The sequence below is a fragment of the Phalacrocorax carbo genome, chromosome 8 (genome assembly GCF_963921805.1).
Source record: "Phalacrocorax carbo chromosome 8, bPhaCar2.1, whole genome shotgun sequence".
NCBI lineage: Eukaryota > Metazoa > Chordata > Aves > Suliformes > Phalacrocoracidae > Phalacrocorax > Phalacrocorax carbo.
In genome coordinates this window covers 967378-980618 of record NC_087520.1, presented here as the reverse complement: position 1 = coordinate 980618, position 13241 = coordinate 967378, and the positions used below count along the sequence as shown (strand labels likewise).

At 49.9% G+C, this 13241-nt stretch overlaps 1 protein-coding gene across 1 annotated transcript; it reads right to left on the bottom strand.

Moving 5' to 3' along the window:
- Nucleotides 1-670: 670 nt before the first annotated feature.
- LOC135314600 (collagen alpha-2(I) chain-like) lies at nt 671-11785 on the bottom strand. Its single transcript, XM_064458147.1, has 4 exons — nt 11704-11785; nt 7423-10271; nt 6644-6787; nt 671-777 (listed from the first exon to the last, which is right to left on the bottom strand). Exons 1-2 carry the CDS (start codon nt 11783-11785, stop codon nt 9325-9327), a joined length of 1029 nt encoding a protein of 342 aa, XP_064314217.1. The 3' UTR covers nt 671-777; nt 6644-6787; nt 7423-9324.
- Between the last annotated feature and the right edge of the window lie 1456 nt (nt 11786-13241).

Here is a 13241-nt window from a genome sequence, read left to right as displayed (position 1 = left end):
AAATCTGCGTCGGGTTGTTTTGTTCATCTCCCAGTATGCATGTTTTTGCAGGAAGGGGGAGTCTTCAAACAGAAAAATATCATAAGCATCACCCAGGGACTGCAAAATCCCAGGCTCCAACTTGAGTTCTGCCAAAGAGACAATGTATGGCCTTGGGAAAAATCACCTCTCCTCCCTGCAGGCTCTCCATCTGCTTCTCACTAATAAAATGGGATTATAAAACTGCCCCATCCCAAAGGGCAGGTAAAACTTGGAAGGTGAAAATTGTGTTACAAGCATGATACATTATTATAACACAGCAAAAACCCTTTCAGGCCTCTTTTCTCTTCTGTTCGGTGCGAAGCAGCCACATTTCAAACTGAAAGCTGTGGACCGGCTTTTCCATTTGCGCAGCCTTCTTTCAGCAGGCGGCAGATTAAAGCTGAGAGAATAATCCATAGCAATTAATTTATTCAATGAATTTAGCCTCATTTTCTGTGCACAAAATGTCTGCAAGCCATTTACCTTTTTTTTTTTTTTTTTTTTTGGTGTACTCATTATTCACAATTATTGCCGTGTAACTCCTGGTCTGTAAATTACTCTTGAACAATTAGCTGAGCGTATTTTAGAAGCTATTTGGGTTAGTTTCAATTTAATACGCAGGGCACATTGTCTCTTCATTCTCTACTCACCATTAAGAATAAGAAGAAAGGGAGGAGACGTGGCCGGGATCCAAACAGCCGCATTCACCAACCGCACCAAAACCACCCTGGTCACCCTCCTAAGGCTGGTTGGCTTCTGCGACAGAGAAAGTGGAGCCTACCAGACAGCTGTCGGTACACCGCTTCCTGACTCAGGGCTATCTCCATCCCTTGATGGGTCAAGACTTCCTTTTTAGAAGCCCTCCTCCACAAAAAAAAATGCACTTTTTCAGAAACTGAGCGTTTTTTGTGTCTCTGAATATTTTTTTACATCGGTTTAAGCATGCGTTTTCACAAGCGTTTCCATCAGCATAGAGACTTACTGCGGTGTTAACAAATTTCCTCCAATTTTAACCAAAAAAAAAGGAGGAATCCTTCAAGGTATTTTACCAGAGAGAACACCAAGAAGTGGCATTTTAACAAAAAATGGATGGGGTTACTGGTGGCTAAAGGGGATGCTGGCAAAGTCCACGCGGGTTACCACCAACTGGCTTCATACAGGTTCAGAGACGTTTTAGCGTTTCAGTGTGCTATTGGCTTCGCAAATAAATAAATTACAAAGTGCAAAAAGAGCTTCTGGAAAATACATTAAGGCAATTTGCAAATAATTGCAGTGAGCTGGGCTATTATGACTTTGACTTCTGAAGTATAAAATCTCCCAGAGATAATGATGATAATCATATTGAAAATAGTTGCCACCCTTTAATCTTCTAAGACAAACCAGAGATCTCTGGGAATTTGGGAGCCCGTCACTCTAATTGAGCATCTGACGGGAAAGTAATTAGAGTGGAAAGCAAAGGGGTCACCCGGCTGCCCGCGCAGAATCCATCAGCTCCCGTTTGCCGTCACACGGGGCAGCCGGTTCATCTCCCGCGCAGGTTTCTCATTTAAATAGCTTCGTTGCCAATAAAAAGCCTGTCAGGCAGACTATTTCCAGGACAGATTTGGATCTCAGTAACTCGCACTGGGCATGTAAAGATTCACCATTCATTATAAAGGCAGCTCGGGAAAAACGGCACCAAAACATTGGAACGAAAGTCGTTTGCCGACAATCCTGTCGAGAGGCAGGTTCGCTGCCTGGAGCTTCGTTTTTCTACAGACAACAGAAATACCTCAAAAATCGGCTGTGCAGAGGGAAGACCACCATTTCCAGCGGAAACGCCTTTCTCAAAGCGCATCCGCCTTTATTGCCCATTTATTCCACTGTGCAGGCGGCCGGGACGCTGCCTTGCCCTGCCGGCGAGGAGGGCGATGCTCGGGCGCCTGCATCGCACCCTCCGGGGCACCCCGGCCGCTGCTGGAGGAGGGACGCGGCTCGGAGCGTGGCCCCTGCGCCAGCGATGGCCCGGAGACACGAGGAGGGTCCACGGGAAAACTGCAGCAAGGCGCCTCCGTGGGCGGAAAGGAGATCTGAGAGAGGGAAAAGTCGCGACGTGCTGCTGTTGTGTCGAGCGGCTCTCACAGCGGGTTTAATTCAAGAGCTTTGGAATTCAACGGAAAAATCCCACCGGCGTCAGAAAAAAAACCAGACCAAATCCACTACAACCTTTCAGAGCTCAGTGGATCTCTGTCACTGCAACATGTGACATGAACACGCAAAGAAATCAGAAGGTCATCCACTCAGTTAATTCAGCGGCTGCTATCAGATGGTTGAAGAGAAAAGTAAATACCACCTGACAGTCACAACTTATCTCACAGGCTTTAATTAGCGCGAAGTATGATGGCAGTTCATCCATGATGCCTATCTTTGGGAAATAATTTAATTTCTCTTTTAGTTGAAATGCCTGTATCCCATTATGTGTTCTCAACACACGACCGTATTTCAACCTGGCTATTTAATAAGGTTATTTCCTCCGCTTTTCAGATATCCTTTTTAGGATTTATTTCAGGATGTATTAGAGAACCTCCTAGAGGCTACTACCTATTTTTAGAGAACCTAATTCCCACAGAAAGCAACAAAATATTCTCTACCTCAGGATACAGCACTCTGAGCGACGCGGCCTGGTGGGAGGTGTGCCAGCCACAGCAGAGGGGTTGGAGTACACCTCCGAAGGTCCCTCCCAACCCAAAGCACTCTGCGATTCTGCGCTTCATCTGAACGCAGTGACTTGGCAAAGCTGGCTCCCACGCCATTTCAACCTTCAGGAAAAGAAAGGCCAGACGCCAGGTCCCGCTCGTGCTTTGCGCTGGAGGTGCAGGACAGGAACAGGTTAGCGCCCTGCACAGGGTGTCGGACCCACGGCGCACGGTGGGAGAGCGCTGCTCCAAAGAAAACGATCTGCCGCGCCCAGAGGCGACGGAGGGCCGGAGCAGCCGAGGCGGGACACCCGCCCCAGCCGCGCTCCGTCCCGCTGAGACGCGCCCTGACGGCCTTCGGAAACTCCCTGTTTTCAGCAGACGTTCAGTTGATGCGGTTAAACTCTGAGCCATTGCTCAAGGCTAACAATAAAAAAGCCTCCCTGCATTTTCAGAGCTCTGGATGAGGTACAAAAACAATTACCTGGAAAAAGAAGCACTTTGAGAAAGTGAACTAAGGTAATTCAAAAATAAGTTTCATGCTCAGCCAGTGTAACATTTGGATTTTGAGGTAAAAATGATTGCTAATATAAGGGTTAAGCTCGCATCAGAAAACTGTTTTTCTCCTTTGGATCACCTGTGAAGAGGACAAGAAAACAGGAGAAAACCCCAAGCCACACGGTGCGGGGGGATGCAGCGCAGTATACATTATCATTTCCCAAGTCTGTTTTCCACAACCGATATAATGATATCCTTGGATACAGGTCTCAATTAGCCGAACAATGAGATTGTCTGTCTTCACTCACGGCAAGATACTTTTCAGGCAAGTATGCTAAAAGCCTCTCTGACTTGCAACCAGTGCGTAGGACTACACATTCCTTACTGCAGGCAATAAAACTTCCGTGATTACAATATGGAATACATAAATATGAAGACAGTGACAACAACAAGCACTTCATCGTGCAGGTGCTTCTCTGGATGCTCCCTAGAGCCTTCCAGACTGCCCCTGCTACAGTACGGCCTGAAGGTCATCCCTAGCAGTAATTCCTCTTATTTTTACCCTGGTTAATCTGGCAGATCGAGGTAGCCCATCTAGTCCCCAGCCCAGCAAAAAACTGATGAGCTCTCCAAGGATCTAAGGCATTCCTGTCATCTCCATGCAGGCAGATTTTGGTTTTTCCTGATACCTAAACCTGATCACATGGTATTGCCAGCATTTGAAAATTTAGTTTTTCTCAGTATCATCTCATTACTTTTAGCAATTCTGCCAGTGACATGGTGAATGGCTCTTCCAGTCCTTGATATCTGTAACCTTGAAACTCTCATAGAGAGTTATACTTCCCCTTAAGTCACCATTTAGCCAGGCTATACATATTTAATTCTTTAATCTTTCCTCATAAATCCTATCCCAGCTTTAATCATTTTAGCTGCTCTTTCAATCACCTCCATCTCCCCAGACCTGGCGCAATGAGCAGAGCCCCCAGCAGAGGCTGACAGATCTACATTGAGAGACGACTGCAATTGCCCTGCTCTGCAGCTTAATACCTGTAATCCGTAATTACGTTGTACTTTCATTCAGCTATCAGTCTTAGAACTAGAATTTAACCTGCCACTAAAATCTCTTTCGACGTCTGTGTTCCCCATGTGATGCGCCTCCATTATATGGGTTTGATTTATGCCCTCGATACTTCGGCTCCAGGGAACAGCAGAGAGGCACCTCTCCCCCTCTTTGCACCTTAGACAACACACAGCTGATGGGAGAGCTCGTCCGTAGGGATGGCAAGTGCTTCCCTGCGAGCCTCAGGCCAGGAAGATGAGTTTTAATTCGCTTCTACTAAGTATCTTCACGTCATTTTCCCCAAAAGTGGGCTGACAAACTTCATCTGCTTTAGTTCTTTGGCAGTAAAGTCACGGTGCCAAATTTGTTGTGCCTTTCCTAACACCTACCAGCTCATGCTCGCAAGGGTCCAGCCGAAGTTTGTGAGACGTTGGCGTTGAAAGCACTGACAAGCCTTATGCTGCTCTAGAGGAAGGAAAGGCTGCAGGTTTTGACAGACAGATAGATAGATGGATACAGCCATAAATATGTTTAATTATGCAATGCCACATTTCTGAGGTTTTCATTCTGTTCTCCCTCTTTGGAATAACAAAGAGAAATTTGAAAACTAGAGTTAAATTACAGTACGGGAGCAAATCTATTCGTTTGGGCTGCTCAAATGGATGATTTATTCTTCAGCAGGTGTGGTCTTAACTCTGGCAGTGCAGCTCAAGTGAGGCTATTAAAATCCTACGCCAGTCACTGGTGCGTTGAAAATTAGCCAGCACAGAGCCAACAGCTGCACAGTATTATTACTTAATAGATATGATCGGTGCAGCAGCTCGCCGTTACCTGTGATCAAACACAGGACCTCATGCGAGTAGTGTGTGGCGTGGATTTGCTTAAAAAAAAAAAAAAGGTATTTAGGAGTTTGCTTTTAAGCTCTATTTTGATGGGGATTTTTTTAATAAACAAGTCAGGCGTTATGCTGGGTCACCAGGAAAGCCATTAAACTTTGCATCTGAAACTAAAATAGAACTGATAAATGTTCCTCTCAAAGTCAGCTTATCTTACAAGACCCAAGGCAGAAAACTTGCAAATGCAAAAAGCTGATAAGCTGCAAGAAAAACTAAGCCAAGAAATAGGTTTTTGTCTAAAAGAATACATGACCAGAAGAAAAAGGTTTTATTCATTTACTAATATTTGTTTTTACAAGCAGGAATTTAGGCAGGATAGTCTTTCTCAATCTAGGCCTTCGAGACCCACAGTCGGTGAGTTAGACTTGCCAGATGTAGTCTAGTACTTACTAATACTCACATCTATACTCACATCAGAGTAAAGGTACCAAGGGTAGCACTTCTGATTTCACAGCAGGAGCAAAAATCAGCAGATAAGAAGGGTGCCAACCTCCGCTGGGCGTGAGGGCGGCCCCACGCCGAAGGCAGCGCTCACGAGGAATTGCTGGGGGGCGGCGGATGCATTTCAGAAGGGTGTGGAGAACCTGGGCGAGGTAACGATCAGGTCAAAACTGGGCCGAAGCAGATTCCTAGTGACGTGCATTGACCTCTATGCATTATTAAACTTCTGCGTGTCTCACTGCCGCCACTTACAATATATTAATATTCATTAAGATGCTTTGCTTTTTATCTTGAGTTTCCCTGAATAGTTTTACCCACAGCCATAAACTACAACAGGACACTTGTAAGGTGGGGAAGGGAGGTCTACCACCCGTTGTTCAAACCAGAGGAGTAACACCCATCGCAGCAGAGTCTGAAGGACAAAAGGTTCCATTTAAATGATTCAAATCAGTTAAAGATCACCAGTACCTTTAAGGGAATTTTAAAAGCGTTCCCACTCAACATCCTGCTGCAGACCAGGGGCTCCGAGGGCAGGAGGCAATTTTTATGGATTTCTAAGCCTTCACAAGATTAATTATTGCACCTGCCGGCGTCCGAACACCCCATCCAACGCTCCGCCGGAGCGCCCAGCGCAGACACAGGGTCAGGCCTGCAAACCCAGGTCTGCCCTTACGCCAGCACCGCGCAGCGGCGGGCTCACCTCACCGCTGGTGAGCACCCCCTGCACCCGCGCGCTCCAGGCAATTCCCTGCCCGCTGCCTCGGGGGGGAGGAGGAGGAGGAGGAGGAGGAGCACTGAGGGCTAAGTGAGGGTCGAGCCCAAGTGCACGGGCTGGGTCCCGCCGCCTGCGACCTGCTCAGCCCGAAGGGTCTGGGACTGAGCTGTCTACCAGTCACACCAGGAGTTAACAGATCTTTCCTGGGCTTGACCACCACGAGCACGAGAACAGGAGCCTGTACCTTCGCCTCTCAACAGGAGTTGATTTTTCCCCTTTACCTCATGTTTAAAAAAAATAACAGAGACGCTATTAAGCAGAATTCAAGAAGACTCACCTTATATATCTTCATGTATCTCTAATCTTTTGTGCCAAGTCTGCTGGAAAATGAATAAAGGTTTTTCGCAAGGTGGTGGTAAGATCTGGCGAAGCGACGCCTCTCATGAACCGCTGCTGTTGTCTCTAGCACAGAACTTTGACACTGGCAAAGCAGAATAATACACGCAGTGAAGAACATTGATTTTACAAATGTGCAATTTATCAAATGACACAAATCAGCCAAATGACATGAAAACATATCTGGAGACTTCATAATGTCACCGTACATTCCTGATAGGATTTGACAGCTACTGGCTGAAGAGAGCTGCTTTAAGCTGCACAGACTACTATTACGGGGTGAGATTATTCTATCACTTTAATACCAGCTATTTTCTCATCTCTTTGGGTTTTTCTCTCCTTCTAATTTTACAACTGTTAAACTATTGACATGCTTTCTACTGTTCTAGTTAAAAGTGCATCTCATTCTCAAATCACAGTACATCTTTGTTATACACTGAGGGAGGAGAGGGAAGAATTCCTGTTCAATCACATCCAGCGAAAGGACGGGAAGGAAAAGAAGGCGAAGGAACCTTTCAGGATTCGGCGGTCTTTCAGTAGGAGATACCGAGCAGGAAACTTGGCGTCTGCTTCACTTTCAGCCCTTTCCGACTCCTGTCTCGCCTCCCGCATGGGATCCCCTTCTCTCGGGTCAAACTCCTGGGCGGGGGAGGTGGGGTTTTAGCACTATTAATAGCACATTAATAGCACTATTAATCCACGCATCTCCTGAGTACTCACGCTCCTCCTGAAGCCACCAGGCTTTTCAGCAGCTCCTCAGAACCGTCCAGTACTTTCCCGTAGCATCCGAGACATCTCGGACCTCACCAGATAAGCACAGAAGAGAGCCCCGGCCCCGCTCCCAGGTACCCTCGTGAAAACCCGCTGCCGCTTTTGCTGACTTCGGGTGAGGGGGCAGGAGCCGCAAGCAACGCAGGCTGCCCGACGCACCCTCTCTTCAGGGCTTTACTCTTGGCTTAACGCAGCAGAACTGAAAAGGCTTTGGAAAAAATATAGTGTGATCATTTACTTTGTAAATACGACACCGGTTGCTGAGGTAAAAATGTTCTGATGGAGGGTATTGCTGCAACCAAGAACCACTTTAAGCGAGGCTCCGAACAGCAACGTGTCAGGAATGTTCTTGGGGGTCCTATATTTTTCTGATTTTGTTTTTTCTCTTCTCCTTCTGCATTACCTGTTGACTACTGTCTTGCTAGTCAGCAGCAGCTTCTCCACATTTCTTGGTGTTATAACATCCACCAGCTGCATTTCCATACTTCAGCCAAACGCACCAATTACATCTGATTTACTAATTTGGATACTCCAACTGCTATTAGGCAGGTATATAAGTAACTGCGGCATCAGGACATTTAACTGCATCCCCTTTCTTTCCTAGCCTGTGTATGTCTGTCGCATTACAAGACACAACCCAGGTATCGCACCTTTCTATAATACTCGTAAGCCGCGCACTTGAAAAGGGCCGAGACCGCTGCACCCCCGCAGGAGCGGCGCTGCGCTACGGCGACGCCTCAGCGGGCACCCCACGGGGCAAGAACACAAACCATTAGGGAGAAACAGTCCCAAATATTATCAGTTATCAGGCTAGACGAAACCCTTCCGCCTTCCTGAGGCAGCGGGGCGGCAGCTCTGCCTGCTGCGGGCTAGCGGTGGCCTTCACGGCAGAGGGGATGCGCACGCCAAGGTGCCTTCTGCTGGCACCACAAAGACCTCCTTGCCCCGTCTCCAAAACACAGAAAGGCCGTTCACGTACCTGTGACGTGCTCTGAGACCAGACTGCACCTTGGTTTCACGAGAGAAAAGAATTATTAAAATTATCCCAATTTAGATCAGAAATTTAAAAAAAATAATTCAAAACTTTCTCTTGCCGTTTCGTTCAGTTTCATCGCAAAGACCTCGATATTTTTAAAAGCTTGACCTATTTTTTATCATTCGTATCAAACTTGATCCGCAGCAAATGAAGTCAAACAAAAGAAATTTCCCCTAACTTCTGATTTGCTTAACAGTGTGTTCAGCCCACCCCAGCCTAATTTTCCTAATAGTACGTTTTTCTGCAAATTGCTTTAAAACAATGAGAAGACGAAATAAATCTTTTCCCATGAAGAGAAAAATTGGCATAAATAGAGATTTAATTGTGCATGCTAATCGTTTTTATTGGTGCACTTAATGTCAAAGCAACTATTAGTTGATAAAATCCAAAATCTGGAAAAGAGAGTCAGCAAGACCAAAGACCTTACAAAACTCTGGGATCATTATAAAGCTTATTCTCTACGCTCTGAACTAAGCTAAGCTAAAATAAGGGGGAAAAAAAGCCAGGGCTAGATATTTCTGTGTTTACCTTGCATTTCTCCTTACTTTAGTTGCTTTGGGAGAAAACGAAGCTTCACATAATACAATTCTAAATGGTAACCACTGAGATATTAAATGAAGTTTCCAAACAGCTGCCGCGGTCTGGAACGGCTCAAGGTTTCACGAGAGAAACCGTGCGCCCCGCAGCATAGCCGGCACCCAGAGCCGTTCGGAAGGCTAGCCGTACGCTTCAGGGCTTCAAACTGCAGGGGAATGAATCTGGCTGTATGTTGAGTACGTGGGAAGGACGAGGGCCGGGCAGCGCGGTGCCGCGGGCTACCCACCGCTCCTGAGGCAGGGCCGGTCACCCAGCCTCTCGGGTGGGCTTTGCTCCGCCAGCCTCCGCCTGCGACGCTCGCGGGCAGGCAGCGAAAGGCACGGCTGCTTGCACAGCGACACATCTGCCGTGCCGAGCGCTCGCAGATCCTGGGGGCCGCCGGGACCCCCCACAGGCTGCCGGGACCCCCCGGGGGCTGCCAGGACCTCCCAGCAGTGCCAGGACCCCCCGGGGGCTGCCGGGACCCCCAGGGGTGCCAGGACCCCCCAGTGGCTGACAGGACCCCCAGGGGCTCCTGGGACCCCCCAGGGGCTGCCAGGACCTCCCAGCGGCTGCCGGGACCCCAGGGGCTGCCGGGACCCCCCAGGGGCTGCCGGGACCCCCAGGGGCTGCTGGGACCCCAGGGGCTGCCAGGACCCCCCAGGGGCTGCCGGGACCCCCAGGGGCTGCTGGGACCCCCCAGTGGCTGACAGGACCCCCAGGGGCTGCCGGGACCCCCCGGGGGCTGCCGGGACCTCCCAGCGGCTGCCGGGACCTCCCAGGGGCTGACAGGACCCCCAGGGGCTGCCGGGACCCCCAGCGGCTGCCGGGACCCCCAGGGGTGCCAGGACCCCCCAGTGGCTGACAGGACCCCCAGGGGCTGCCGGGACCCCCAGGGGCTGCCGGGACCCCCCAGGGGATGCCAGGACCCCCAGCAGTGCCGGGACCCCCCAGGGGCTGCCAGCCACCCGGCTCTGCAGCGCTGCAAACCCAAGCCGCCCGCTGCAGCTGCGGAAGGGGTTTCTGCGGGGAAGGGTCCCTGGCCCACGCCTTTGGCGGCCCTCGGCTGCGCGCGTTGCTTGCCTCGAGCTGCCTCCCCCGGCTGGTGCTCCCACACCAGCTACGCGCACGCCGGCTGACAAGTGCTGCTTGAGACCTGACAAATAACTCGCCTTCCAGCTACTCCCTTATCCCACCTACTAAGCCAAGCAGAAGAGGTGGGTTTGGCATGTTTTGAAGCAAACGAATAACCAGCATGGATCCTATTTCCGTCTTCTAAGTTTAATACAACCTGATGTAAGGCTGAACTGGGTTAACATGAAACTAAAAATAGCTGCTCCTGTTACCAGAATTGTTCACTAATTTTGACGCAAGCCAACATCTGTTTTTATTAGGAGCTCGTAGGAGTAATTCATCTAAATGAAATCACAACGCAAAATTAGTATTATGCAGCTGGGCCTGTAGCTTTCGCTGTTCTGAATCTTTACACAGCTTTCAAAGCCAAATAAATAAATGCCAAATACATCCTGAAATCTCCTGCTATCCCTTGCTGAATGTGTCAAACACCGTCAGATGAGCAGAGCCTGACCTCTCCATCCAGGCTGAGGAGGAAGGACAAGCAGCACCCTGCTCCTCCTTAACCCTTGGTACCCGGGCATGCGCCACATCCCAAACCCACCAAAAAAGACGGGGCACCTTCCCGGGGCCATCACCCAACAGCTGCATTTCGATCTTTCGTTCAAAAAAAAAGCAGTAACTAGAAAGGAGACACGAAAACCCCAGATGAAGGGGTTGGAGGTGAGGTGTGTTTTCTCCCCACACAAAAGGGTTTTCAGAACCAGCAAAGTCGCCTCTCCCTTTCCCGAGGAAACGCGTTTGTACGTCACATCAGCCCCGGGCCCGTTGGATGGGGGAGTCGACATTCTGGCTGCGTGGCTCCCTACGCAGGAGCTGTCGTCCACGGGGCAGAGCGCGGGTGGTTTTAACTCCAGCTGCCCAGGACGGGCCAGCCCCGCGCGCAGCCGCGCCGCGGGCTCCTGCCGTGTCCCGCTCCCAGACGAGAGCCCTGTGGGGAGCGCCGCCGGGGCTAAGGGGGGTGGCCCCTCCATCGTTTTACGGAGGGGAGGTTTGGAGCGATTTCACCCAGATTAAAGGGGTGGGGAGCGCTGTAAAATGAACAAAACCTTTTCATGCCTTGGCATATTTTGTCCCTTGTATTCTAGTTCCCAAGCCATCCCTATCAGCAATGCTATGCCAAAAAACGTGGTCTACCTTCTCATATTTCCAGGGTCTGACTCTTCCATCCCTCGCTCTAGCTGGGCACAGCGAAGTCACTCTGCTGCTTTCTGCTGCAGACGCAAATGGTTGTTCGGTCAGAAACAGATGCGCAGTTGCTGCATAGAACAAAACACAAATAGAGGTTGCAAGGGGGAATATGTTTATTCAGTCATAAATATCACCAGCAGCTCCCCGGGGAAAGCAAGAACAACTGAAAATCACTCTGCTTCTCTGGGAAAAATGGAAGGCGACTGAAGCAGCATAGCGCTATGGGACTGAGGGGCTTTTCCCCCGTTTTCTTTGCACAAGTTCTCTTTTTCGAATTGCATCATGCCTATCACTTGGGTTTCCTGCGTTATCAATCACAGGCTGCAGTCTGTCTTTTCGAGACAGCATCTCTGGGTCACCCGGCTGCCGCCGCATCCGTCGTCCTCGCGGTGACGTCGCCTCTTGAGAGGACCGCGCCGCTCGCTCAGGACGCGCGGCTCTGCAGGGTGCTGAGCTCGGCTGAAGCCCGGGGTGCGCGCGCCCTCCCCGGCGTCTCAGAGGAGCCCAGCTTCGAGCCTAGCGGCCGCCCGCCCCATTTGCCCCGTGGCAATACAGCCAAGGCGCTTCTATTAAGTACTCAGGGGAAAAAAGCCTAACTTAAACTCCACTTTCCTCCCTTCTAGATCTGACACGCCGCTCAAAGACAATGCTAATGCAACAGGGGAGCCAGGCCTGAGCTGCACAGCCTCAGAGCTGCCCGCAGAGGTCCCCGAGCCGGTGGCAGGCGTTTGTACTGCTCAGGTGACCGCGGAGCTCAGGCTCACATCTGGGCCTGAAGTCTTACTCAAACTGAGCGCTTATGTAGCTCAGTAAAGGCACTGCTGTGTGGGAGTACTTATATATAAAATATATCTCCTTTGAGTCAAGAACTGAAGCGTTGCTCACATTTTACATACGTACTGAAGTCCCAGGGGAGGAAAAACTTTGTACTCACCTTTAACTGAAGCCCGACCTCAATTTGCGCACTTTTCCGAGAAGAGCTAGAATTCAGGCAGGTTTTGGAGTCCCGCCTAACCAAGACCTGCAAAAGTTCAGTCCCCCGGTCCTCCCCTCGGCTCGTTCCCTGCGCTCCTCAGAGCTGCTGAAAGCTGCTGCCGAGCCGGGGAGGGCGGGCGGCAGAGCCCCCGCACCCTCCCCGGCAGCAGCGGGGTACCCGCAGGGCCGCCACAGCGCGGCACGCACGCCCGGAGCCCGAGGGACGCGCGCCCTGGGCCTCTGAGGCGGAGGACCGGCATCTCCAGCCCATCCCCGATGTGCTCAGGGAGCGCGCGGGGAAAGGCTGCCGCTTTCTGCTAAAGGACAGAACAAGGAACAAGCATTTTATCTGCATCGGTTACTGGCACAGGGGCTTTTCCTTGCCTCTGTCCCAAAGCCAAACTAACTCAGGTGTCATTTAATTAAATTTCTCCATCTGAAATACTCACCTTGCACCGATGAGGTAAAACAAGCTATAAACCCTCCTCCAAACAAGATAATTTGCTGTTTCAAGTCTGAATCACGTTGTCCTGAGAACGCAGCACCCACAACAGGTACACCAGAGACACGTGAAGGGATTTTAATTGCCTAAAACTCCAGTACTGTCAAACTGTAGATGGGGAGGGAGAAACCTTTATAGTTATCTCACTGTTATAGATGAGTAAGGTGTTTGAGCTTGAAATGCTTCTACATGATAAGGGGCTTAAAATAGTAATCAACTTTTCTTATTCAAATAGATATCTGTTTTTCACTCCCGTGGCTTTCTGCATGTACTCTGTGTCAGTAAGTAGGTCAGGGAGATAGGAGAAGCTGTGGGAGGAAAATAACTTTTGTATTCTGGGGATAATTCATGCAG